The sequence below is a fragment of the Apteryx mantelli genome, chromosome 3, assembly GCF_036417845.1.
Source record: "Apteryx mantelli isolate bAptMan1 chromosome 3, bAptMan1.hap1, whole genome shotgun sequence".
Classification (NCBI taxonomy): Eukaryota; Metazoa; Chordata; class Aves; order Apterygiformes; family Apterygidae; genus Apteryx; species Apteryx mantelli.
This window is the reverse complement of record NC_089980.1, coordinates 92,671,448-92,699,055: the sequence shown is the minus strand read 5'-3', so window position 1 is coordinate 92,699,055 and position 27,608 is coordinate 92,671,448. Positions and strand designations below refer to the sequence as shown.

The 27,608-nt window shown below is 36.3% G+C and overlaps 1 protein-coding gene across 2 annotated transcripts in view; it reads right to left on the bottom strand.

The window, feature by feature from the left end:
- Positions 1 to 2,337: 2,337 nt before the first annotated feature.
- Positions 2,338 to 27,608, bottom strand: part of ASCC3 (activating signal cointegrator 1 complex subunit 3) — a 287,290-nt gene continuing 262,019 nt past the window's right edge. For both annotated transcript variants that reach the window (XM_067293927.1, XM_067293928.1), the window contains exons 37-42: positions 26,287 to 26,511; positions 13,187 to 13,338; positions 12,526 to 12,676; positions 6,790 to 6,996; positions 4,648 to 4,823; positions 2,338 to 4,549 (exon numbers count right to left, since the gene is read on the bottom strand). In XM_067293927.1, coding sequence (XP_067150028.1) covers positions 4,402 to 4,549; positions 4,648 to 4,823; positions 6,790 to 6,996; positions 12,526 to 12,676; positions 13,187 to 13,338; positions 26,287 to 26,511 — 1,059 coding nt within the window. In that variant the 3' untranslated portion in view covers positions 2,338 to 4,401. The remainder of the gene's footprint in view (positions 4,550 to 4,647; positions 4,824 to 6,789; positions 6,997 to 12,525; positions 12,677 to 13,186; positions 13,339 to 26,286; positions 26,512 to 27,608) is intronic.

Genomic DNA, 27,608 nt, shown 5'->3' with positions numbered 1-27,608 from the left:
ATGCCTCCTCCAAAGTTGATTTTATCTAGTAGAGGAATGACAGTTCCATATAAATGGACCAATGTTTGTTTAAACTGAGTCTGTTGCTTTAGATAAGGCTTTTTATGTACTCCATCCTTTCAGTGAATTGCCCTCAAAATAGTAAAAATTAGATTGCCTTCTTCCCTCAGAGCATTAACATGGTAGTACTTCTAATATTTTCAGAATAATGAAACCTATGCTTAACAATGGGGGTGTGTGGTTCTTTTCCTCTTTACCTGTATGCAATTTGCCTTTTTGCCTGGATTTGGCAGTGTGTCAAACTTAAGAATATCTAATCTTACTTTATAAATACCATTCCTTGGTATGATTCGCATGTGCTTAAGTTTCTCATTTTCTATCCCAAGTCACTGGGGTTTAGAAAAATCCATTTGTACTGTATGGGTGCCTTTTTTCCCCCCTTTTTTAACATATGCACAATTATAATTGACACGGACATTCCTTTTGCGTCCATTGCCCTTTACCATCCATTTAACAGTAATAACCATCTGTTCTCCTAACCTGCAGAGCAAGAAGGCTGTTACTGCAGATCTTTAGGGGATTCTCATAGTTTCCCCTTCCCTTTCTTTATTTAAAGAAAGTTGCTATAAAGTAACTGTACACAACTTTACTATTTCATGTGAGTTGTAAAACATATCTGCATGGATGGGTGGGTTTTACACCTGGGGCCTGGCTTTCTGGTTACAGGATTATCACATGGAATTTTTTTCTCCTCTCAGCATCAGCTCAAACTTTTCTTCCGGATGTGGAAACAAATATAAGGTTAGATTGTATTAACCTGATGTTTTGTCCAGGATCAGTACTTATGACATAGGCTAGAACAGTGTCTACACCACATCATCGAGGGGTGAGATGATTAAAAAATTCGCTCTGGTATGAAATCTGCTGCCAACAGTATGGATGAATGTCTCTGAACAGGTGAGATTGTAGGGATTACAGGCAGCAGAAAATATTTGTGGAGGAGCTAAAGGGGAGTCTACCTGAAATGGAGGAGAGAAAGGGTGGAGATGAGAAAATGAATATTTAAGAATCTGCTGCAGTAAATAAGCCTCTTCAGAGAGAAATGATACCTGTTGGGCCAGTTCACCAAACTGTCTCAAAAATATCACAGCTTCTCTTTTTTGAGCAAGGGAGGAGAATAGGAATTTGGATTCAGGATGTGATCTGCAGGAGGAGATGCACATGGGGGCTCTGTTTTTTTCCCTAAGAACCTTCCAGAACTAGAAAATTGGAATTATGAAAACTTACCTTTCTTTAAATGAAGCCTATTTAGTGAATGTTCAGGTCTTATACTAGATTCTGGAATGGAGCATGATTACTAAGACTTCCTGAAGGGAAGAGATGGTCTCTAAAAGGAAACTATTTTAATAACAAGAAAGAGGAATTTTGAGTCAGCAGCATAAATATGTGAATTCATCTGGGTGAAAGCCTCAGAAAATTCAGTTTGTAACACAAGAGAAAGACTGGAGTAGTGAAGATGGCCTCAAAGATGCCACGTGATTCTTTCAGGACCTGGACTAGAACAGAAATCTGAAGTAAGGTTCTAAGTATCAGATTGCCTTGTAAAAAATACCTTAAGAAAAGATGGGGAAGGATGTACATATCCAAACTTCCTCTAGCTCCTGCTAAGTACTGCTGTGATGCCATTGTCAGAGTAGAACAGGGTAAGATGGGAAGGGAGGAGCTAAGCAGGCATACTTAAAGAGAAAATACACAAGAAGTGAGTGTGTTTTGTTGCGCTTTCCAGTTTTTGGAAGACGTATGATAACTCAGCAGACAGAGACTAACTGCAGCTGCTTCCAGAAGGAAAAAAAAACAAAACCACCCCCCAAAACCTGTGTGCAAACTGGAATGAGAAACGTAACCTTAAAACTCTCTGTATAGCCTGACAACTTGCTCATCTATCCATAAATCACAGAAGTATTGCTAAATTCTGTTTTTATTGTTCTGCATTTAATTTTCAGACTTTTGTAAGAGGCAGCTATTTTCACTTTCCTCCATTAGATATCATAGGATTGAACTTATTAATTATTCCTTCTAAGCAGCTGTTTTAAATGCATCAGAATTTCTTCTCAGATTTTTCAGATAAATGCTGATTCTAAACAATTTGCTTGAATCCATTCTAGATTGTTTCAGACTTTGTCTTCACAAGTCCAATACTTCTGCAATAAAATTGCAAATTTTTCAAATGTACTATTAAAAAATACTGAAGTATGTCTAAAAACAATTAACATAATAGGAAAATAAATATATTTAAAAACAAAGTACAAATGGTACAAATGACACATTACAGAAACTCTTTAATCGATTAATACAGAATACTGAAGCTATTGTCTACTGCTTTGCCATTAGACAATCTTGTGATGTGCATTTACAAAGCATCAAGAGCTGAGATCATCATGTTGGTATGTTGTATGTCCATGGCATAACTCAATTTTCTAATTAATTAGAGTTGTTGAGGGACAATATAGTACTTCAATCCAAGAATTTTCCCAAAGAAAGGATTTAATTTCTGTGAAAACTTACTTAAAGATTAGAAAAAAAAAAATCCTCCTAAAAAATGGGTGCAGGACGAAAAGAAATGCTTGTATAACCAAACTTTGGACTAAATTTTTTTCACAAAACCCACTTGCTGGATGACACACCACCATAGCATATTGCATATAGTCTAACTAAATAGCGAAGAAGGCAGGAGTATCAGCTAGCAGGCTGATAATATAGTGACAACTTTTTCTATTAATATTATTGTCTCATTGTCTCATGCACTAAAGTCAACCTGTAATAATGAAGCATAATTTCGTTAATATTACCGGGTAATGTGAAGTTCTGGGAAGACATCCAGTTACTGAATGGGTTATTTTTAAAATTTTTCTCACAATTTAGAGTATGCCAGGTGGGTTTGCAATACATTATTTTTTAACTGTTGTACCCTGTGAAGTCAGCCAGCCTCCTCTCTGCTGCAGTGCAGGTGCAGCACCATTGGTGTCATTTTTTGGGAAAATTCCCAGCGACAGCTCTCTGCTATATTGGTTGATGTTGTGAAACACAGTGGAGAAGATGATAGCAGAATGATACCTCAGTGAGGTAATGCTTATTATTTAAATGCAAAGCTGAACAAGTTCAAATATTAATATTCAGTTTCAGATCTACTCTGTCTGAATGAAGCTGCACGATGATGTTTTGTAGCACTTGTTGTTTCCAAGTACTAGCTCAGCATCTTGAATCCCCTTAAGGCTGAGAAGAGGAGAGCCACCAGGATGTGTAGATCTAGGTAAGCAGTGTAATCATGTATTATGCAAAAGATAGATGCTGCTTCCTTCTCCCTTCAGATTCATGTCTTGCAGGTGGGAGTTTCTCTATGGTACTGACTTTATCACTAAGCAAGTTGGGCATCTCTTAGACACTGCATATCAGCTGGCAGAACTTCTCCTTGCTCATCTTGCTGGCAATTGTAAACCCCATTCTTTGGAGCCTAACTCTCCCTTATTTACAGAATTTAGTTAGAATTTAGTTCAGCAGTGAACCCTAGAACAGGCCACCCAATTTGATATGCCTCAGCAGCTGAGTAAGCCTTTATCCTTCAAAATTCAGGAAAATAATGTTGAAGGAATTATATACTAATATATAAAGAATAAGCTTTAATTATGATCTATATACATTGCATGGTTTCTTACCCTGGAAATATTTTTGACTATCTATCTGGCATATCTTTATAACCATATTTACTGCATATATAATTAATATAAATTTGCAAAAAAATTTTTTAGATTATCACCTTCAAAATGTAGTATGCTTAAGAAGAAAAATTTATTATTATTCATATCATATATTTTACACTGAAAAATCTAATGCAAACATTTGAATGGACATATTTTTATTAAACATGAAATAAAACACGTTCATCAATATTTTATTCAGTTCTTAGATCAAACTTTCCATTTTCCCTATAAATTAAAAAAGTTGACTATTTAAACTACATTGATACATAGGCTACAGAACAATTTTCAGAATGAAGACTATATAGCCCTAAATTTGCACAAGGTAAAGTATCCTTTAGTTTCTTATTTTGATTTGTCAAAATTCAATTATGGCAGCTATATTGGGAGTAAAACAGATCAATATGAATCCTGGAGATTTTACAAAGATGAAACAATAAAAGACAAAACTTTATAAAGGAATAAGGCCACTGTGGCTAACTCTGTGTTACCAGAGTCAATACAGTAGTCACTTTCAATTTCCTAGGTGTCTTGAGGTTAGAAGTTGGTTCCACTAAGGCAAACACTTTTTTTTTTTTGGATGTCCAGAATGACCGACTATGCCAGCTGCAAGACCAGTTCTTTTAAATGGACTGTTCAGATCACCTCACTTCAGAGCCAGATGACTCATTGCATCGGACACCTCTGCTGTGACTTGTGCTGAAGAACTAGCTGGTATAATATTCAAATAAATGTCATATTGTTGGTCCATGCCAAGGTAACTGTCACTCATGAGATACAATGTGTAGATATACCTAAAACACAAAAACCAGAATCATTAGTTTGGAAATTAAATCTTGGCTACTGGGAAAAGATAATCATTAAGATCACTTAATTTCTAAATTTGTCTTACTTTCCTGATGTTTCTGGAGTATAAAAAGCAACAGAGACAGTATTTCGAGTTCTGACATATCCAATTCTTTTCAGGGCAAAGAGTTCTTTTTTGTCAATTTCTCCCAATATCAGAAACCATCCTTCGTCTTTAACTTTGGGGAATCGAGGAGCCGCTGCTTTACTGTCTTGCTTTCCCTGTTAGGGAAAAGAAACAATTCAGTACAACTGGGAATCACTTTTCCACAATACCATTCTTCCTTGAATGAAGAAAGCCACAAAAAAGACATTGTCATGAATTTTTGCATAATACTAGAATTTAACCAAATCCAACCTAAAATATTTTGGTTATTTTTTTCCAGATAAAGACTTAAAAAAAAATAGGAGTCCACAGAAAAAAACAGAATATAAGATTCCACTTATTTTCTAAGCTAATAAAACTTGAATGGAAATACTGTTCCCTTTTTGTAATTTCATCTGCTCTATTCCAGATGCTATTCTCTGCAGAAGGGTTAATTGTAAACCTTGTGTCTTTAAATGATACTAAAACAACATTGTCCAAGATTAACATAAAGACAAAAAGAGTACTCGAAGTCTTTATTTGAGGTTGATATACAGCAAAATGGAAGATTATTTCAGTGATTCTTTAAGATAATGACTTTATTGCTGAAAGCTGAAGATGTACTAATAATGATGCACACTCAGTCCGTATTCATTTTGTGGACTGTAGATGGAGAGGTTTTACTGAAGATTTATACAGAAGAAAAAGCACCTATGTAGCAATGAAGCTTCAGAAAGAGTTTGATTCAGCCTTTCATTAGAGAAGAGGGATCAAATTCCAGGAGAGGTTTATAAAACAGTGATCACTTCATAAAATGCTCCTGCTCCCTTCCTCTTTTCAGTGTCTTCTGGCTAGGAAAAATCTCTCAGTAACTGGCACAGCAAATATAACAACTTGTGGAGGAACGCCAACCCTTTTTCCTTCATATAAACAAAAGAGTCTCCCCTTGAGGCTATGATAAGCATGCTGTAATCAGGATAAGACACCTTTTGCAAAGGAATATTTTTCAGGTATAATTCTTTAACTAATATAAGTTAACTTCAAGTTTCAGGATATGCAACAGAATGTATGTGTCTCCATTATTCTTCTTATCTGAATGAAGAGTCATCTTAGAGTCTCAAAAGTAACACCTAAAACCTAGTTCTCTGCCTACATCTTGAAGTCTTCTTCATATCTTACAAAAATGCTGATAATTATCATTCTCAGTTGCATGATGTGTTAGAAATGTGTTCCCCTACGATGGTCCATAATGTCACTCATACTGTGCAAACGATGGAAAATAATGGATCTATAAATAAGTGGTGGCTACAGTGTCAGCAATGTCTGATTTGAATGTAGGAGGCATAGCCCTCTTTTAAGAGCTGTCAAACAGGTACAACTAGTTACTGCTGCTACAAGCAGAGCACTTTGAAACCTGCGCAGGTAGTGGCGTTTCTGGCTTGGAACATGAAGCATGGCTGAGGGCATGGTGAGCTAACCAGCCCAAGGAGAAGGAGGATATGCTTGAACCGGGCAAGGGTCTGGGACTGAAGTTCCGGGGTGTTGAAGTTGCCTGAAGAGCTGTTTGGAGAAGTTTTTGATATATAAAATACGGGAAGCATATGCTCAGTGAAGGCCTGAGGATCTGTTATGAGTAGAAACATGCCTGTAGGCACAGGACTGGTATGTAGTTTGGAGGTACATGGGAATATAATAGTGAAACCTATAAACTTATCTGGGGAAGCAGGATATGTAAAGAGTGTGAGTGGTCGGAGTCTGGGGCTGGGAAGTGCTTAAATACTGCCTATGAAGTTATCAATCACCTCTACTGTCACTGGTTATAGTACCCAAGCAAAAGAGTCTCTGCTCCATAAAAACAGTGAGAGATTTTTCATTGACTTGAACTGGTCTAGGATTTTACCTTCAGAATCTATTTGCTATACTGTTGTAACTTAGAAAAACATCTGCTCATTACTGACATAGAAAAGGCTTTGAGAGTGTTTGTAATTCACATAATTCTTAACAGGCCCATAAAAAGTGTTATGCCATGTAAAGCTTTATTGATAATGTAAATGGATTATTGGAATCTTGTGCACTTGGGAAGGAGATGATAAATACATCTACCTGATACCCCATCTGGGTTCTCTGCAGATTTATCTGGAGCACATACTCTTGATCAGCATATAATTTGATCCATTTTTTGTCATCTCGCATGTCTGTTGTCAAAGAAGGAACAGGCACTTCATTCTGTGGCTGGACTGGGTCATCCCAACAGCCTTTGATGCTCAAGCTAATGTTTAGAATTGGCAAACGGGACAAGAAATTCCAAGCCTGTAGAAAAAACAGACCACAGTGAATTACAAGACAGTCTATACAATTCAGACTATTGTCGTTATAATAAAAACAACTCAGTGTGCAGTCTACATATTTGTTATATACTAAGAATATTTTATTATGTATTAAAATATAATATTTAATAGTTCAATGCTCAGAATCATAAGCATAAAATACTTTTCATTAACCTCTCCACTACTTTTTTCTGAGCAAGAAAACAAGTATGAAACTCCTCAAGGACATTATACATGCCCCACTAAGATTACAGATGTCTGAGCACAGGAAAAATTCCTTACTGCTTCCGATGAAAGTATTTTTTTTCCTATAAGCCACTTAAAAACTAGTATAATTAAGTTTTAAATTAAACTTCCTTAGCATAATCCATGAAGAACAAGTCACTGCAGTGCTAATTAGCAATGGGCAAACCTCAGAGAGTTCAGAGGATCAGTTCAGATAATTAACCAAAGTTCAAAAGCTTATCCAAAGTTATCCATACTTTTTTAAGGTTTTCTTGCACTGATCTTCATGAAGCCTCCTTGTTGCAGTCCTGAGGCTTCCTAAGTCTCTGAGTTTTCTCACAAGCTGCATCAGTCCCTCAACTTTATTTCTCATCTTTCTAGAGCGAATGGTTGCTAGAGGCATGCAATTTGTTTAGCTGATCACGACACTCTCTTCAATCTTACATGTAGCTATTAATAAGGCATCCTAAAAATGCAGCTCTATCTATCTTTCAGTTTGGTCCCCATCAGACAAGGACAAGCAGTTCTGAGATGCTGTGACAAAAGTGGGGAGAGTAATATAGGCTTTCATTTAGTACAAAGAAAATGGGCTTATACCCTCACTGCAATTTGTTAGGAAGAAAAAAGAGAAACTTTTCTGTGGAATGGAGTGAGTGATTTGGGGCCCCATTATGAATGAAAAAGAAAGATGAAGCAGGCACTGGGAGAAAACAAATGAAAAAACAACAACCCTCTGCCTTTCCCTCCTTCCCCAAAACAATTAACATCTCCCATATTTTCAAACACCACTTACAAAAAGCTAGAGGGCAGGAAGGAGACCAAGGAAAGAAGAATATTGATCTTTCTTTGTAAAAAGCCAACAGATGTCAAAATGAGCACTTGTGGGAATGGAGAAGGTACGCATAGTCACATGGGCAATAGTGACATGGAATGGAAATGTTTTATCTGGAAAAAGGCTTATATCTATTTATTTTTCATGTATCAGTCTGACCATCTTGTGTTTTTAAATAATTTATTTTCATGTAGATTGTGCTTGATGCTACATTTTTGGAGACACCATTGCCATGATTCATACTGATAATAACAGGATCTGTTAATACCCTTGCTATTGCATCCCTAATTATGTAAGTAGACCTCAGATTGCACTGCCACAAGAATAAGCGGTGCCGTGCCTTTCTCCAACACCCTCCCTGCTGGCTAGCTGTTACCTGCCTCTGTTCCTGATCCCTTGCCACTACCGTACTGTCATTGCACAGCTAGATGGATCAGCTTGCTAGTCATTTTGGTGACAGGATGAACTCAGATCGGCTTAAAGCTGATTGATTGTGAAAAAATATTTGCTAATCTTGTGAGCCCTCTGAATAAGTATGAACCTTCAGTGCCACAGAAAGAAGTGGTCCTACCTCCTCCCCTGCTGGCACCAGTATTCATGTAGCCACGTGGTTACAGGCCACTTTACTTTGACTGTCAGTGAGAGGGTTGATACGATCCTTCCTCCCCTCATCCTCAGCTTCTTGCTTGTGCCATCCATAGCATTTGTGCAACTGTGCAGTGAGTTAGGTCAGGAAAAGTGAAAATGGCATGGGGGGGGCAGAATTGCCCATTTTGGGTGCAGTACAGACGTATGCTGGATTAAAATGGCTGTATTACTGTAGCCTGGATGAACTAAATGAGAAAGCTGATTTAGGTTAAAACTAATCTCTCTCCCTCTCCACTTTGGTATGGTGCCTGAACAGCTGTGCCAGTTCAATGGAGAAGGTGAGCAGGGCCAGCTGTGAGTGCTCATGGAATTAGAGTGTAAAACAGGAGACACTGATGAATTGCACTAATGTACTTAATAAAGCTTTAGCTAAGAAAGGACAAGAAAAATATGAATAGGAAATAAACAGCTAGAACACCAAGGGAAAAAATATCCCCCTTTCTGTCCCAACTCTGAAAGAAAAAAGAGAAAAAAAGGCAGCACCTTGAAGAAGGAGAAAAAGCACCAGACATCCTTAACTCAAGAGTTGTTGCCAGGATTTCACAACATTTAACACACAACACAATACAAAAATTACCTCCAGCAGATCATACTGGATGAGACAACTTAAGTATCTACACCTTAACTGACAAATGATTTTTTGTTTAGTGGAAAGATTTCTAAGATAAACCCTATTGTAGGACCTTTACAGACATACAGTGAGATTCTCATTGCACTAAAGCAGTACAACTCCACTGTCCTCAGTATAACCATCCAGACATATACAAACCTAGTGATCACCCCCTGTTTGGTCCTGTTTATATCATACAATCCCAACATATTTTATCTGTCAGAGGCTCTCAGGTTTTCATGTAGCTTTTACAGTGTTAACAAACCAAAGTAACTCTGGATAACTTTCTAATCAGATAAGAAGGTAGTTGGAATACTGTCAATTCACCAGGCCTTATGTTTTTGACAATTACAGATTAAGTTAATACTGCTTGATCATTGATAAAGCATTGACATTAGGCTGCCTTCTCATCATTCATGGAATGTGGAGAAAATAAAGTCATGTTTTTCTTACTGAGGAAAAATGTCAAGTAGTAGTAGCTAAAATGAAAAAGAAGAATAAAACATAGATACTTCCAGAGTTAAGGCAGCTAATACTAGAGCAGATAAGATATTCTTTCAATCTTCTGGTTTTTTTTTCTCTCTCAATAGTATAAATATCAGCTTAGTACTTTAAAAGGTACCTAAGTAACTTAGACACTGAAAAAGATTAAAAAAAAAAATAGACTCAGAATTAATCACTGACATAAAAACGAAGCTGGAGCCAAAGACCTGAGATAGAATCTAAGTAATTTTTGAATTTATGCTGTCAGCATTTAAAGCCCATTGACTTTCAGTAAGGTCTAGGATTGTAACTAACTTTTGGAAAATTAAAGCCAGGCTCCCAAGTCACTTTGGTATTTTTTGACAATTTTACTGTTTTTTGCTGTATAGAATTACATATGCACATATTCTCCCCTTCTGAACACATAAACACACCCACATGTGCATGCACATATATACAATATAGATATTTACCCACAAAACCCAAAGATTCACATCAATCACATGAGAAATTCTTCACGAACCTCTGAAAACATCATTAGCATTTTTGCCAATAATCTCTCTCCCCAGGACTTAGCCTAATATTCCAAATCCATGAGCAGCTTCAAGAGCTGCTATTTAAAAATTAATTACCAGTCTGCTTAAAAGATATTTTCTTCTTTCTAAATGTGAAATTTCTTTCCTTTTCCTGTCCCTCTCCAAATATATTTAAAGCTCAAGCTTTACCAGTTTCATGATAGGAACAGCTTTAAGACATAGGTAAAATATACTGCTAGTTAGAAGTAAAAGTTTTATACCATTAGGAAAAGAATGTTCTAGGCATTTTGCTGACATACTTATCACTTTATTTTGACTCTGTCCTGGTCTGGTTCCAGGATACCAGGCTTAAAGACTGTAATCTTAGTATAAGCTTTAGTTATAGACGATATGTCATAAAGATAAATTTTTATTGAAAATTTTTTCTCATGGTTGGCCTCCCCGTCCAGTGAGTTGTACATTGAAAGCTTTGCACGTGAAAGCATTCAACAGGCAGTCTCAATATAATTTTTAACTCTGTGCAAGATATTACAAAATTTTTTTGCAAAAAAATGCTGTAAAGAATTTAAAATGTTGGTAATAAAGGTTTCACATTTGCAGTGACGTGCATAATGAAGTCATGGCTTTGCTATACACAAGTAATAAGGCCATTCTGAACTCATGGAAATGAAACTTTCTCCTTATATGATGCTAAGGAATTATGTTTTTCCCTCCTATATGCATCTGTATTTACAAACATAGATATATAGAGGCACACAGTCATTTGCAGGGTGTACATACACACCACATACACACAAACTATTTTTGAAGAAACTGCTAAGACATTTCAATACCAGCCAAACATATTTATCTGAGGATTAATCTTCATCTATTGAATCAGACGAGAACACTGCTATGCATACAATTATTTAATTAGCAGCCAAATCCTCTGCCAGTCAGCAGCCGTTCCAGGCATACTGATGGGGCAGTAGATGCAAATCGCACAGTAGTACTGCTTTTTCTCATTACTACTGCAATTAGCACTTAAATTGATGCTTTAAACATACTAATTTCTGGAATAATTCAGGATTTGTATGTTACCTGGGATCGCCTCACTGCAGAGACGACACCAGATTGCTACGCAAATTGAAGCACTTTTGAGCCAAATAACCATCATCATATCAGACAGAGCCAATTTGCATTTGCTTTTAAAGATAACAGAATGGTAATTTATGCAAATAAATTAAGTAAGTTTACTTCTGAGTTCTCCCTGAACTAATTATAACAATGTTCTAATTTTTTATCACATCTAAAAGCTGGACTGAAATCAATGTGTATTATGTTAGAAATCTGTTCTTAAAGGAAGCCTTGTTTTGATGTCAATACATTTTCTTAATTCAAAAATTTGATGGTAATTTAGTAACAAATGCAGGTGTCTGTCATAGACATTTAAGTACTTTTCTTTTTGTTTGCATACCAGTAAAAGGTTTAACTGAAGCTGAGCAGTCAAATACAGGACATATTACTGTCCTTTCAAATATTCAAATAAAAATATCTGAGGTATAGGTTGTGAAGTTTTCTTCTTTCATACATTTATTTTAAATCAATAGTCTTATGGTATAATGAATACTATGGGATAGAGCTATCCTTTGAAGGAAACTGCTGGAAACTGAAAATAAGACTCTAGTGGCCTCAAAATTTTGAAGTATTTTTTTCTTCCCCCTGTAAGTGTGAAAACTTCATCTGCATTTTTCTGTTTCAAACATAAAATGAGTGCTGAATCTTTTACCAAGGGTGTTCTCTGAAAATACGGTGTCTGAAAGACCACTTCAGAAACCAGCTACAATGGCATTTGCAATGCATGTATTCCTGCTGCATAGCTGACTATGAAAAGGTGGATAACTGTCAGCAGATTGAATGACTGAGACAAGCATCTTAAAGCAAAGAGATGTGGTAATATCAGCTATGAACCAGACTCTGCTACTGTTTAACAGAGAATAAGAGAAAATAATGTTTAGAAAACAGGTGGGGAAGAACCTCTGTAAAGCTAGTTGTACCTTGAAATTAGAGCAATGAATGTATCACATTTTATACAGAATATCACGTGATATTTGCTGGGGAAGTGAATAGAGTATTTCTTTTCCCAACTACTCTTCCTTTCCAATCATACTCCTAATGAACACTGATAGAAAGTATTACCTGTGAAATGTGTGCCGCTTGCAATTCACTGTCCACAATGGAAGCAAAAACATTCTCTTTTCCTTCACAGGCAGTCATTAGTTCAGGAAGACACTCAATAGGTCCCTGGTAACCTCCAGGCGTGCTCTTCCTTTTTCCTTGGCTCCACTTCCTGATACAGACAGCAAGACATATGCCCAGTGAGAGAAAGCAAACATTTGTTTTCAGTTGTTTTGGTGGTAAAACTTGATACTGGCTTCTGTTATTAAATGCCTGTCATTTCTTTTTGGGTAGTGTTAATTATCGCATCATCTAGGCACTCACAGAGCCTGACATTATCTATGATATTACCATGGGTACCAGTGTATTTTTAGTGTGAATTAAAATAAAGATGTAATTAATATACAGAGTTACATTTGTTAGAATTTGGAACCCTTCCAGTCATCTCTTGTTCCATTGTCTGGAATCATGGTTCTCAAAATACTCTGTGGGGTTAAGTAATCAATGAAAATTGAAAACAGAAACAAGACCTCCATTTGGGAAAGAATTGCTGTGAAAGAATGAATTTTGCTTCTGTTACATTAATGAACATTCTTGGGCACAACAGTGACATTCAATCAGTATCAGCAATCAGAGGTGTAATGAAATTGCAAACCTGCAAATGCTTACAAGAGTTACATACCTAAAAAGATAAAGGTGGTGTACTTCTATATAGGGCAAAGTAAGCAGGGAGGAATCATGTATCCATCTACCCTGAACCACCATCTGTATCAGACTGGTGATATTCAGAGCAGTCACCAGCCATCCATGGTGTGCTGCAACATCCAGCATTGCCTAATCAAAGAAGACATATATATATACATATATATATATATATGAAAGAGCAAATGCAAGCATAATTGTATACCAGGTTCATACAGGTAAGTACATTTATTTCATGTTTAACATAAAAATTTCTAGGCATACAAAATCAGAGTTTCCTTCAACTCCTACTGATGTCAGGAGGCACCTTTTCATTTAATCTTGGAAAAAGAGGCATTAAAACCTTCATCATCACCCACTCTTACCCTTGAAAGGGTGAGTAATTTACACCATGTTTTTTTGGGTTGGGAGCATAAGGTGGGATCTTGCCCTAAAAATAACCTCTCTTTTACAGAATCCAACTCAGAATGAAAGGAGTAAATCTCAAAGTTTACTGTAAAGGAAGAAATTACAGTTAATTGCCGTGTTTATGTTTTGAAAGGAGAGCTTTGCCAGAATTGCAAAATTATTCCCCAAATCCTTGGTCTATTTAAGACGACCAATGTATTTATGTGTGTTCTAAAATGAACATTGATGTCACTTACTGGTAGCAGTTATTATTATTATTCCGGTTTTAATCTAAGCTCTTAAAGCTCAAAAAATCTCTTGAGTGTGACTAGATAGAAAACTAAAATTTAGTTTAATGAGCATTTTTGAGGTTTTGTTCAACATTGATACCTAATTGAAAATCTTGAAGAGAGACCAGAAAATAACCAATAATCAAAGATCAGGAAATTCACCTAGGGTGAGTCAGATCAGTCAGAAATAACTTGGATTTCACTCTTTGCATTGTCTTCCCAAAGAAGATACCCCCCCCCCAAACTTCCCAACACCCTATTCAGCTACATGCCCCACTTTAAAGTGTCAGTGGTCATCCTGCCTTTCGTTCCTTGAGTCTGAGTTCCATTTCGAATTCTATTTAGTATGTTTTATATAGACAATACATGTAAAATGTATACCATAAGTATCACTAGCATAAAGAGGGCCTAATCTGCAAAAATTATAGTTTGTGCATTGTGAGTGTCCCGTTGACATGAAAAATTTGTTAAGCCTGTGTCCAGACTTTTTTAAGACTGGTCTTAAATTCTATTTGGTTAGTCTGAAAGAGAATTTTAAGAATTTTCCAAAGGAGAAAGAATCAAACATGAGCCTTTGTTTCAACATAATATTTTTATAGTGAATATAGTTATTTGACTATGCAGTATATTTTTCACCCTGTCTACATTATGTTAAAACAATTATTATGATTTATGGGAGCATTTCAGCTGGTGAAGAAAATTATGTTATGTTAATTCTCTTGCTAATTTTCTTGTTTAACACTATTACAATCACACTAAAGTATGGGTCTTCACATTAGAGCATTCTAATCCAGTAGAAAGTCACATATTTAAAAGTGGTTTACAAGGAGGAAATTTGGGGTTTGATTAAAATATTTGAAAATGTTTTTTAAGATAGCAAGAAGATAGTCTGGTATATTGTGAAGCTTCCACACTTCTTTAAATATCATTTTTCCTTCTTGATACTGGGAGACCTGTAGTTTAAGATTTTTCTATGGTTTTTTTTTTTCCCCCCAAGACAAATTATATTGTTTGACACTTCCTTTGATAGCATATACCTGCAATAATTTTAACTTATTTTCCAGCCACTAGTGTAATGATGAGAAACTGTCTATATAAGTCTTTACATTTAATCAAATGTTTTACAGACAAACAAAAGGCAGCATTTACTTAAGGCAAACTAAACAGTGAAATCTTCTTTAAACAAAGGAGTTGTTTACACACGCAGAGCTATTTCAATTAAATTATACTGATTCTGGAGAAATGCTGAGTTTAAAGACACAACTTAGTTTCAGTCATGGTCAGTCACGCAATTTATTTTAGTAGTTTACAATGCAATTTCAACAGGTTTTATTCCTGATCAGGGTGATAAGATTGGTGACACTTGGAAAAGTATTTAAAATGTTACCCTGAATAACACAAATGTTTTCTCATTTCTCATGAAATGTGAATAAAGTGCCTTTCAACTAATAAAGTTCTAGATTTAACATTTAATTCTGCTATTTTGGAGGAATAATCCTAACACCCTTAAACACTCTAAGAACATCTCTAGTTACCCTAGAAAAAGTACATCACAGCACAACATTAATAGTTTTGTTTTTACAGGTACGATTATTTTTACCCAATAGAAAATAAAATTATGTTAGAAATCACATTTGAAAGGAGCAAGCTATAGATTCATGTGTTGGTTCACATGATTTTTAGTCAGAAAAAGGAGAAATTGTTCTCAGCATTTATCACAGTGAAGTCTGTCTCTTATACTTACAGGGTGAGTCATTCTTTTCCCAAATTTTATACGATATGGAAGTTTATACATATGATACAATCAGTATCTGTCTGAGCATGTTGCTCAGACAGTATGTACCTCTTTTCTGCTCTCCACTGTTTGATTTTTATTCTTTCCTTTCTGCTATTCTGACATAGCCTGAAACATGATTTTCCTCAATCATGAAACTGTCGTAGCTAATATATACTAATAACAATGGGTGCACAGTAATCTCATCTCTTCCATGAACAGGAAGAATGTCATAAGTAAGTCATACGTTTCTAGTAAGCATAAGTGGTGGTATTTTCATAACCTACCTCTGAGGATATGTGTGCGTGTGTGTGTGTGTATGTGTATGTATTTTTTTTAAATCTATTCCCCCCCCTTTAAACAGCAGGTTGGAAAAGGGGAAAAGGAAGAGAGAAGACGTAAGAGAAAGATAAATCTAATATAAGCCATACACTGAAATTAACTGGAGGATCCTTTCACACAGAAAATCTCAAAGAAATTGATAGAGGCCTAAAGACAGACATCCCGTAGGGAGTACGGAAAGCCTGTGTGTGTGAGACTCTGTGTTCCACATTGTTATAATGAATCCACATGGCAAATCCTCTTTTCCTCCTTGTTTTCTGCTTCTTCACCCATAGAATTTATTCACAGCATCTCTATCTGGATGTGAAATCCAAGACAGTGACACTGTGAAGAAGTCAGAACAATGGTAAAGTTGGCTTGTTTCATCTGCTGCCGTGGAAACCTACACACTTTCCATTTTCAGCTCAGTGTAAAACACACAGATGCTTGATACTCAGATGGGTATTGAAATTTCTCTGAATACTTGGGGTAACAAATCTGGTCATTCCAGTCTCTCCAAATTAGCTACATAAAATGTAGCAACAAAATAAAATAAATATAAAAGAGAAAATAATTATTATTTTATATTTATGTTATCTGATGAATAATGTTTATCCTCTCCAGTCTCATGGCACTTTCCACTATGGTTCAACAACGATTCTAATTTCTTTTTTTCTTTTTTTTAATAAGGTTGCTGTTTCTGTTTGGTTTGTTGTTTTTAACCACAAACCAGTTTTATAGATATTTTATAGATATTTGTTGTTTCATAACTAACTCTTTTTTGGCAAACCAGTAATCTCTAAATATCCTGTAGCTGATAAAATTGGAACAAGCAGCTGGCTATAAACTATAGCAGGACTAAGGGGAAAGTGCTGATGACACTCAGTAAGTGGTTCTGTGCAATGATGTAGGGGTACTTATCAGGTATGGGCATATTTTAACGATGATCAGAATTGAATGTCAAAACATTTGGATCAAGATCTCTCTCTTGCTATTTCTTTTGCCATCCCAGGATTTCATTTGTACAAAACTCTCAGCACCTATTACCAAGTCTTCATCAACATATTTTCAAGAGCAGTGGGTAGCTATTGATAAGTATAAAACTCTTTAAACTTATCAGATAGTACCTTTCTGGTCTAACACAAACCTGGAACTTTCCACCAGTCTGTCTCTGCTAAAAAGACTGGCATTTGAATGATGCTATATAATTCCCTATCTTGAGGGAAAGTGAAGATGGATGCAGGATGTGGGAAAGGTGAGTGTGGGGCATGGAAGAAAAGTGATAGCAAAACATTGCTTGTCTCTGCTGCTTTTAATCACTCTGAATATGTCTCCAAAATAACACATACTGAATTGTTATATAATAATCCCCCCCACCCCCATTTAGGGGATTTATCCAGCAACAGAAATGTCTTGATTGCAAAATCTTTCAATTTAGAAATGTTTTGGAGAGCTTTAACACTGTTTTTGGTATTACTTTCACATTCTTCACTTGAAAGCCAGATATTCTGGATCACTCATGTATGAGTGGGTAGGCTGCAGAGGAACTGAAACTGTACAATTAGTAGAATTTCTGATCTGCTCAAATGACTTAAATAGCCTTTTCCTTTAAGATAGGGTATCAAAATGCTAAAATGAAACAGCTTGCATTTTATGAACAGAGACTGCATCCTGCTCAGAGGAATTTCTTATTCTGTCTGAAGTTACCTTATAATGCAATTCTGAATACACTAAGCATGCTACTTAGTAAGGGTCAATGTAAATATTGTGTCTAAGCTATATTTAAGGAAAATGATTGGCAATGAGGCTAAATTAACAATGGTAACTTCTCTGGATACAGGGGCTAGCTAAGGAGACTAAGGTAACATAAGAAGCACCATTGTGGCTGAGAATTAGATCTGTCATTACTCAGCTAAAAGTAAACTGCCTACAGTGATGCCATTGGTGGTAATTACTTGGTGGGTGGGGGCTGAAACTTCAGAAGCACTCAGGGTGGGTTGCATGGCTCAAGTTTCTTTGCTCTGTAAAGGTTCATTTCAGTATCAGTGCTTGACGGACTGTGGCACTTTGCTGAGCTCCTTTGTACAGGAAATTGAAGGTTTGTACACTAATGTGCACGGCCCTCTATGTCGCACCAGTTGCAGCTTAGACCTGAAAGTGTATGTAAAATAAATCCGACGCATTCTCAGCCAGACAACTATAACTCTTGCTCTTCAGTCATGTTTTGAGGAAGGAAACAGATATTTAAAAGAAATAAACTGTAAGACTAAAATACTTTAATCATTTGGCTATTGCACAGTCGTATCAAAAAGCAGAGTTAAGGCTGGTTGTTTTTTATACCTATTTGTGTACCTGACTATATTGTGTGTATAATATTTCAATATCAAATAATCAAAACATTCCCACCCTCACTCTTAGCTGCACCCTAATGCAAGTTCTGTTGTCTAGGACTAGACTTCAGTCACATATATGAGTTTAGATCCACAGATCTATTAAAATCATTAGAACTGGTCCTAATTACAGCTGTTTAGGGCCACATCGGGGTTTACATGACATGTATTTATAGATAATAATATGCAAAAATGTTCCCATTTTACCAATTTTCCTGAAAACTATTGATACAGAATAATGATAAATCTTTTTTGCACATGCTTCAAACCTAGGAGACATGCCAATATGTAATATTCTATTATGATCCACATGTGACTTGAGATCATACTAATATGAGTAAAATATTTTTCCAGATGTTAAAGCATGCCATGTACTACAAGTTTCACGTTTTTATATAAATCATGATTACGATGCTTCAATTATATACTCCAGAAACAACAACTCTAACTTTAAACGTTGGAATTTATTTGAAGAAGGCTTAAAGAGGGTCTCAGGGTCACTACCTTTTGCATGTTATATATTGGTAGAACAGGTATCTATACAACATTGGCACTTCAGAGATCTAGGCCAAATTTACTTTTTAGAAAAGTATTCATTTTTTTGAGGGAGGGGAAGGACTTCTTTCAAATGAATTAAATCAGAATCATACAGCTGAGTAGTTTCAACCTACGGAAGAAAAAAAACCCCCTATAATTTATCAGAGATACAGTGACTAAAATGTAATTAATCCTATTTGTTGCAGAAGGCAGGAGGCACTCCTCTTACACTGTACTCTGCATCCCTCTCCCTTCGCTTCTTTACCAGCATTCTCAGTTCCCGCTTCCATACGCCTTGCTACTCACTACCAGACACCACTACTTCCTTCCCCCATCCCCACAAAGGTCTCACAGATAAATGCAAATTACGACCTTCCTCGCTGCTTTGTACGATTCCTATCCCTGCACTCATCCTTCAGCCACCATAGTAACACTATTAGTGTGAGCAGAACCAGGGAAAGGACAAATCACTTACTGTCTACATTTACTGGAGTGCAACCCGTGGGCTCTTACTGATTTTTTTTTAATAGTATTACAGAGATAAAAGCAGCTAGGGAACATGATATTAACAATATAAACATAACAGGATATAACCCAACACGTTCAGAACTTGTTGAGTCCCAATATCCAGTTTATTTTCAAATTGTTGTTAATTTATAAACTATTTATTCTATACTATGCTAATGAACTGCAAATACAATAAAAATTTTTTTGATATGATTCTCCTGGCAACAAATCATAGCTTCCTCAACATAAACAAGGTCTTAAAGACAGTATTTCTTCCTGCTCCAAGTCTTACACAGATCTACCAAATCCAGCAAAAATATACAGTGCCCGTCTCGTGATAAATCTGCCCCTTTTAAAGGGTAAAGTCAGTTTCAAAGGAGTAATATAGTATTTTGTCAATAATTAAAATTTTTTGAGTGCATTCACAAGAATCCTTTTCAACAGCAACAGTTATTCTCAGTAACTTTCTCCTGAACTTTTAGCCTCATAAGGTTAGCATTCAGGAAGCTCAGCTGCTGTCTAACAAACTTAATTAATCAAAAAGTCATTTCCGAGCTGTAACTATGAGTAAAAGTGCTTCAAGTGTGCTAGCAAGCCTACAAGTTAATCAAAATGCTAATGCAGTACAAATTAAAGTTGTGATTAACATTTCACAGTAGCTGCTTAAGTGAATTGATCACACAAATGGGTTAAGCATTACTCATTTCCTCCAGCCCCAACTGGGAAAAGGTTTGTCATAGATGGGGGAGGGATTATATATAAGCAGCACCAAATCATCATTAAACTGTCACCAAGATGCTTCCATACAACAGTTTACAAATTATCCATAGCGAGCCAAAACCCCAGCACCACTGCCACAAAGGTAACCCCTCCCAAATACCTATAAAACAAAAGCCGCAGCAAGTAATTCCACACCAGCACTTCTGACATCCAGGTACTTTCATGCCAAAGCTATGCAATGCTATTTATTATTTATAAATGAGCATTACTGTCCAGTATATGCGCTGTGAGAAGTTTTTTGATTATTCTATGATTTCCACACTCCTGATCTGGTATAATAGCAATCCAAACACAAAAGCAACCAGTAGTTAAGTAAAATCATGCTATCACTGGATTACTACCACATACACAAAGACTATGAGTAGTAGCAAGAGAGATATGGCCTCTGCTCTTCATTTTCAGTTCTACATTCTGAAGTTGATTTGATTTTCTTCCTCTTTCTCACTAAATCTCCCCATTTAGTTAAAGATGTAAATGCACCTACTAAAACAAAGCAATTATTTCTTTCCCTACGCACTCCTGCACAGGTCTTACATACACAACTTTAACATATGTCATTTCTGTAACTCCATTTTCCAGCAAGTAATTCACATACCTGCAATAACAAATGACAATGCATGAACTCCAAACACACTTAGGATCTTTAACAACTTCTCCATTTTCTCATAGGTAGGAAAACAACTGATCCCAGGGATACGGTTCCAAATGTGAACAGCTGTGGTGGCTCTTATGAAGGGAGGAGGTTTAGGGAAGTTTAGGGAATTTCAAAGCTGGGGGACTTCTCTTTCCTACACATGTGGAACTGCAGTTCCCACATCTCTGCTGTTGGCAACTGTGCTGATATGGCAGGGAAGTATCTTTCGCCTGAGGAGCAGTACATACAGCTCCCACTATCAGTCAGAACAGCCTGCAATTTAACAGAATAGCATTTCACATATAAGCTAGTTTTTAAAAGACAGCTGAATTGGGCAGAATATTTGTGCAATATTTGAAGACTCTAAACATGTACAACAAAGATGATTCTAATGATCAGAATTGTAGCAAAAGCTGCAATTTAAATGATCAGAAACAACTTATTTAAGCTACTTTAGAATGTGCTGCTATGCACATCATTGTCCAGTCACTGTTTAACCCAAAGGCAAACCCAAACCGCTTTTTATTTCATATCAAGGTTAGATTCCCTGGAGGGATAACAAGATCAGGAAAGTCAGGGCATTACAGTGACAGAATTACAAGGTCCTCATTTCAGGCATGTGCACATTTCTCATGCAAACTATACTTTATTATGCCATACCGAACCTGACTTCCCGTCCGTCTTCTCTCAATGCACAGGTACCCTACTGAGATGTATTTAACACATCCATAGGTAAACACTCCTCAAAGGTTAAGGCTGAGCTCCATGGCAGTTCTGCTCCTGGCAATATTAAAATATTTTATCAACGATTATACTACAAGTGGATGCTTGCAGCCAATCCCAATGCAAAGCCAGCGACTGTCACATTATTTCACAGAAGACGCTGCCCTGCTGAATCTGAGACTGATGGTATTACTACCTCAATTATCCATTTCAATTAATGCAAATATAGGAGATAGTCTCAGAACAGCAGAATAAGAGCTGATCACTGAACACACAGTCACAAAATATAAGGCTTGACAAAAGAGGTAAGAAGATTAGATTTAGTCTGATTCACATATTCCCAAATCAGAGAGAGGAAAAAGATGGGGTATTGTCTTTACAATAATAATTTTATTCTGTAAAAATATTAGACAAATCATTTCATTAAAATTTTTCTTCTACTTTGATGGTCTTCTGCAAGAAATGCAGAAATGTTTGCAACTGAGCAACTGCAGGCGTGCTCAGCACCTCTGACACCTCTGCCTTTTCTCATAAAAGAAAGCGCAGAGGGCTAGGCTTGAAGAGAGTATACAGGGCCTAATGTAACTGTAGTAAAGGCAACAGAGGTAAAAAAAAATTAGATGATTTGTCCAAGATCAATTTGGAGGTCATGAGAGATTTTTTGAGCCACAGGGACTTTCTGTACTTTAACTGTGAGATCCTGTCAGTGATAACATCCTCGTTAGTTTTTGACTCGAGCTTTTCAATGTAGAGCAGAGACATTCCTGCAGTTTGATCAGTGCCTCTGTGGCCATTAATTACAAAGATGGGCGTGGGAGCAGAAAGGCATTCACCTTCTAGAAGGTTACCTATTGCTATTCCCTGTATTTTTGCAGTAAAAGGGAGAGAATTCTATATTTTATCTTTGGTAAATAGATGTTAAATCTTATCTTGCTATAACTAACAAATCCTAATTATGGGAAAGCTGTAATAAAATATATTTTTCCATTTTCTATGATAACAATTATATACGCCCACTGAGCCTCCACTAAGACTGCTAAAACTCTGCTAATGATGTGTAAAATGTGTCAATCTGCTTTTAGCCTTTTACAGGTAACTGACATCACAGCTTATGACTTGAATCTTTCATCATGATTATATATCAGCAAAATTCTAACATAAAAGCAAAACTTCTGAGAAATCTTAGGAAAAGTAATTTAAGAATGGTTGCCCAACTTTCTTATTAGAAGAGAGTGGAACCTTACTACTGGCACATAAAAGGATATAAAGGAAACTGGTTGGAAAGTCTCTGCTGTTGCTTTCATAGAAGGAGACTTCAGTAACATGAACGTTATGTTTTTAAAAGTGCATCAGAATTGACTACACAAAAGAAGCTGATGGTTTCTTATGGATTTTACCACCACCAACAAAAAAGGGTCAAGAATTACAATGTATAAGATATACAGTAATGTTTAAATGACCCCATTAAAAGAATTCTGCCCTAAAAAGGAAAAGGAAGATGCAAAGGATTCCTACATAGGGAATCTCATATAACAAACTCAAAATTTTAAAAAAGTCTATTTTTTTAGACTATAATTCTTTTTTTATCCAATTACAGTGACCTTGTTTCAGAACTTCATGTATATGCTGAGAAGGAGACCAATACGTTATAAAAGACAGTATTTTATGAATATTTTCCCTGGAAAAATCCTGACATTCATCTCACAGTTATGCACAAAACGTAGGTGTATGGCATAAATGGATGTATGTAATGGAGGCCTTGGCAGCAACACTCCAATAAATGTCATGTTAAGTTTTGCACTTAAATTGCAATAGAAGCTTATACAGGACATAAAATGGAACCAATTTAGTAAATATATCTCCAAATCTGGATAAAAACACAGAAAATGTGAAAATCCTGAATAACTGCTGCAAACAAAACAACCTAATTGAATTTTGCCAATTTTGGCTGATGAATTTCCTCACATCTGTCAGCTACTGATGCTGTTAACGCAGTTTACTGACTGACCACTAACACTATTCAGCCCAAAGCCACGAGGGAAGAAAGAGGCAAAGAAGGAGTAGGAGGAATTATAGAATGGAGGTGTGGGATGTGAAAGGAAATAGGGCAGAGTAGGCTGATTTAGGTGAAAGCCAGGACAGAAGAGAGTGGAGACGTCTGGGGGCCTGCAGCGGAAAAGGGCTTATTTCCATAGAGTGGCCTGAGATGGCAAATCTGCAGCTCTGCAGGAGGCCTGGGATGGAGGCCCTCTCCATGCATTGAGATATAATCACTTGTAAGCCCTTTGACAGAGGGTTTCCTGGCTTCTTGGACCAGAAAAGCAGTGCTGGTGGGGAAAGGCTGTCATTCACATACCCACCAGCAAAAATAACAGTTGATGTTTGGGTCACGGTTTGAAGGCTAGCCATACAACCTTAACAGGTAAAGTACTTTGCAAGTACTTTCAACCCAACTCAAAAAACAATTCTGTCTCACTGCTGATTTTTACTTGTGGGGGGTGTGCGAGCGTGTGTTCACGCACACAGCATCACCCACCAAACATGTTTATCAATGAATCCTTCTATGGTTCAGTTCCTTTTCTCACAACTAACATCTTTTTTTTTCCACCTCTGTTGACGCAGAGTTCATCAGCAGGTCAGTGCTAAGGAAAAAGGTAACAACCAGTGTTGAAAGTGTAACCCTGCCTATTGCTTAGATTCTAGGAACTTTAACCTCAGTTTGGAAAGCGTGACTAATAAGATGGAACAAATATTCTCCCAAGAGATGTAAACCATGCGCCAACTTCAAAATACAGAAATGCTTGCATGTTTTTCTTTTTCTTTAAAAAGAGGAACTTTTTTTTTTTTAAGATGACTGTATAAACAATACTATTTAGTAGATAACAAAAGGTACCAGTGCCAAGGCATTGTATGGAATGATAATTCTTCTGAGCTTGATTTCAGTTTAAAAGAACTGTTGAGTGTTTTAGAGTTGGGATTTTTTTGAGTGATTATGGTCTCTGAAATACATATTAGATAGTAACAGGATTAAAAAATAGTAGTATAGCAGGATAAAAATTGAGCAAAATAATTATTGAAAAAAATCTTTAATTTACAATGTTTTTTGAATATGTACTTAACCCCCCACCCCGAAATGCTGGCTCCACAGACATTTAGATGAACTTGAACTATGTGATTTATTTGAAATCAAAGTGAATTTTCTTACTTGACCAAATGATATTGCTGTCTGTTAACAATTAAAGTAAAATAATAGTAATAAAAATTTCATATATTCAAACTTTCAGCACCATGATTTTATTGATTTGAAATATAGGGAGTAGAATTGCATTTAAGCACTGCTGGTTGCCAAATTTCATACCGTAGCAGTAAAATCTGTGGTATGATTTGCTTGTTATTCTGCTTTTCTCAAATTTAGTTTGACCTTGTTCAATATTAGTATTATAAGCTAGAGATTTTTGCTAGTGTAAGGGTTAGACCTGCCCAAATGCCAGGACACTGAATTGACAATGGCATTTCCTCTGTCTATTTAGAGCATTATTACTGGTTATTAATCGGTTACTACCAGTTAATAATGAGATCTCTCTCACAGACTGTTTTTACAGACTGGTAGGCTTGACACAGACTGACGTTTGTAGAATGATGTTTGTAGCACCTGTGTTACCATACTGCCAATAAGCTTCAAACAAGATCAGATTTTGGTAGATGATCTCCATACAAATGGTACGTCGAACAATGAGGATACTAAAATTTGAACAAACAAAAACTGTATGAGGAAAGAATTACTGTCCCTGTATTACAGTTATGGAACAGAGGAAGATAAAAAATACTTTGTTAAAGGCTGCCCAATCTTCAAGAGCCTGTGAGCGAATCCTTGTCCAGTTCTGCTAAAGAACTCTTAAAGAACTAAGAGGAGCTCTTGCTCCTCTCTGGCAGTCTCCAGGAGGCACTCTGCTCTCTGCATCAGCTAGAGCTCACCTTCCTTCCCGCTGGAACTGTAATTGTGCTTTTCAGACATTGCAGCACTCTATTCCAAACTTAAATTGCTGTTATAAAATTCTTTTGAGGCACGCAGCTATGCATGTGATTGCTTGTTACTGGTGCTCTCCATGGTCAGTTTAGTTTCTGTGGGTTGTGATTTCTGTACAACCGTAAAAGTCACAAGTCTCCAGATTGTATTTAAAATCTCTGTTTCAAGTGTGCTCTTTGACTCTGTGATAATTGGGAAATAGAAGACATGTCTTTTCACTCAAGATAGAGAAGAACCCAATATCTTATCCCAAATTACATTTCAACATGTTTTATTTATGCTTGGCATTGACTAGAACACTTTTGGGTGCTATAAAAATAAATGTACTCACAGGAAACAGGTTCTTGGGGGTCAGCATGACAATTTCTGGGGAACAACTCTATGCAGGAATGAGTTATGCACAACATTTCATGATACAGCAGCACAAAGTTGTTGCACATGAAAGAAGAGGTGAGCCCGATGGCAACAGATGCCTCCAGTCACTACCAGAATCTTTTACCGTAAGTTTGTTTACCTTCAGTTTTGTAAGGCGAGCATCTTTGTGGGCACCTAGCTCCTCCCTAAACAAACTGGTATTCTACTGTGTGGCACCAGTCCTCCACAAGACGTTGCAACAAATTTTCAGATTTTTTCTATATTCAAAATATTACAACATACTAATGCTACACAGTAAAACAACAGAGGTTAAATATTGGAATACATTACTGTACCTGACATATTCTAATTGCTTGGTCCAACACTGTCTTTGTATCAGTGGCATAATCTGGACAAGGCAGCTTGGCATGACTGAAGTGGGCTTGCAGCAGCAGATGTGTTTTTGTGTGTGAACTGTCAAATGAATGAGGACTGACTTCAATTGGAAGATGTTTTGCCAGTTCACTGTTCATCTGATCTTCATTGTGTCTCACGGGCAGATCTGTGTACTCCTCAGCATTCTTTAAAAAAAAAGAAGTATAAAATGTATTTAAGTATTGTAGTTAGCTTCAGAATAATTATTATTTCTTTCTGAGACATTAAGAGTATATGCATTTAATTTACTACAGTTAGATTTCATTACTAAAATAGCAGCATTTCTACTAATGTTTAGAAAGCTTACTCATTTATCAAAATCATATGTTTGTGGGAAAACATTAGCTAGTAAAACATTCAAAAATATTTAAACAATTACAGGGTTTAACCTTTTTTGTATATCTGATTTTAATATTAGAGAAGAAGAAAACATAAGTACTGAAATAAATACATTCCTTGGCTGGATACAGTATTCGAGATGACCTTCTACAGATACCCTACTTAATTGGCTCACAAAAACATAATAAAGTTAGCTATAAAGAAGTCAGTAATTCACATTTTACTTTTTCAGAGTTTCTGCTTTTCTTTTTGTATTTAAAGCACAGTGGGTTTGAAATACCTCTAGCAAGGTTCTTTTAAAATGTGTTTTCAATATTTTGAGCAGTTTAAGCAAGATGATCAGCAATTGCGGCAAACTGCAAGATTGTAACTAGGTGCTGAAAACTATCCTCTGTGCTCCAGCGTGGGATTAATACTATTTATGCCCAAACGATAGATTTCTAAGAACTTTCTTGCTGTTGCAGAAAGGAGCTGCACACCAACAGGTAATCTAAATGTGGATATCACCAACAACATACTTGGGAAGTTGCTGAGGGGAACAAGGATGACTCTTCTAGCAGCCAGAGCAGAGATGTTCAATCTCCTGCCACAGAAATCAACTGTTTCTGAAAGAAACAGAATTCAACAGAAGCACCCTAAGAACTATAATTTGGACTGCATAGAATCGACTCATTCCGTGACTTAGAACTGGGGATTTTTTCCTCCACAAAATCACCTTTTTCTTGTTTGGAACGAGAATGATTTTTCTAATGTATAAAGCTTGTGAGTATAGAACGAGTTTTACAATATCTGATATCTTTTTCATCTGTAATTTAAGAGAGTGTATTTCTTTTATCATAAAATAAAAAAGCATTTGGGTAACCTTCCAAACTATGGGTTTGGCAAAGAGATCATCAAATTAAAA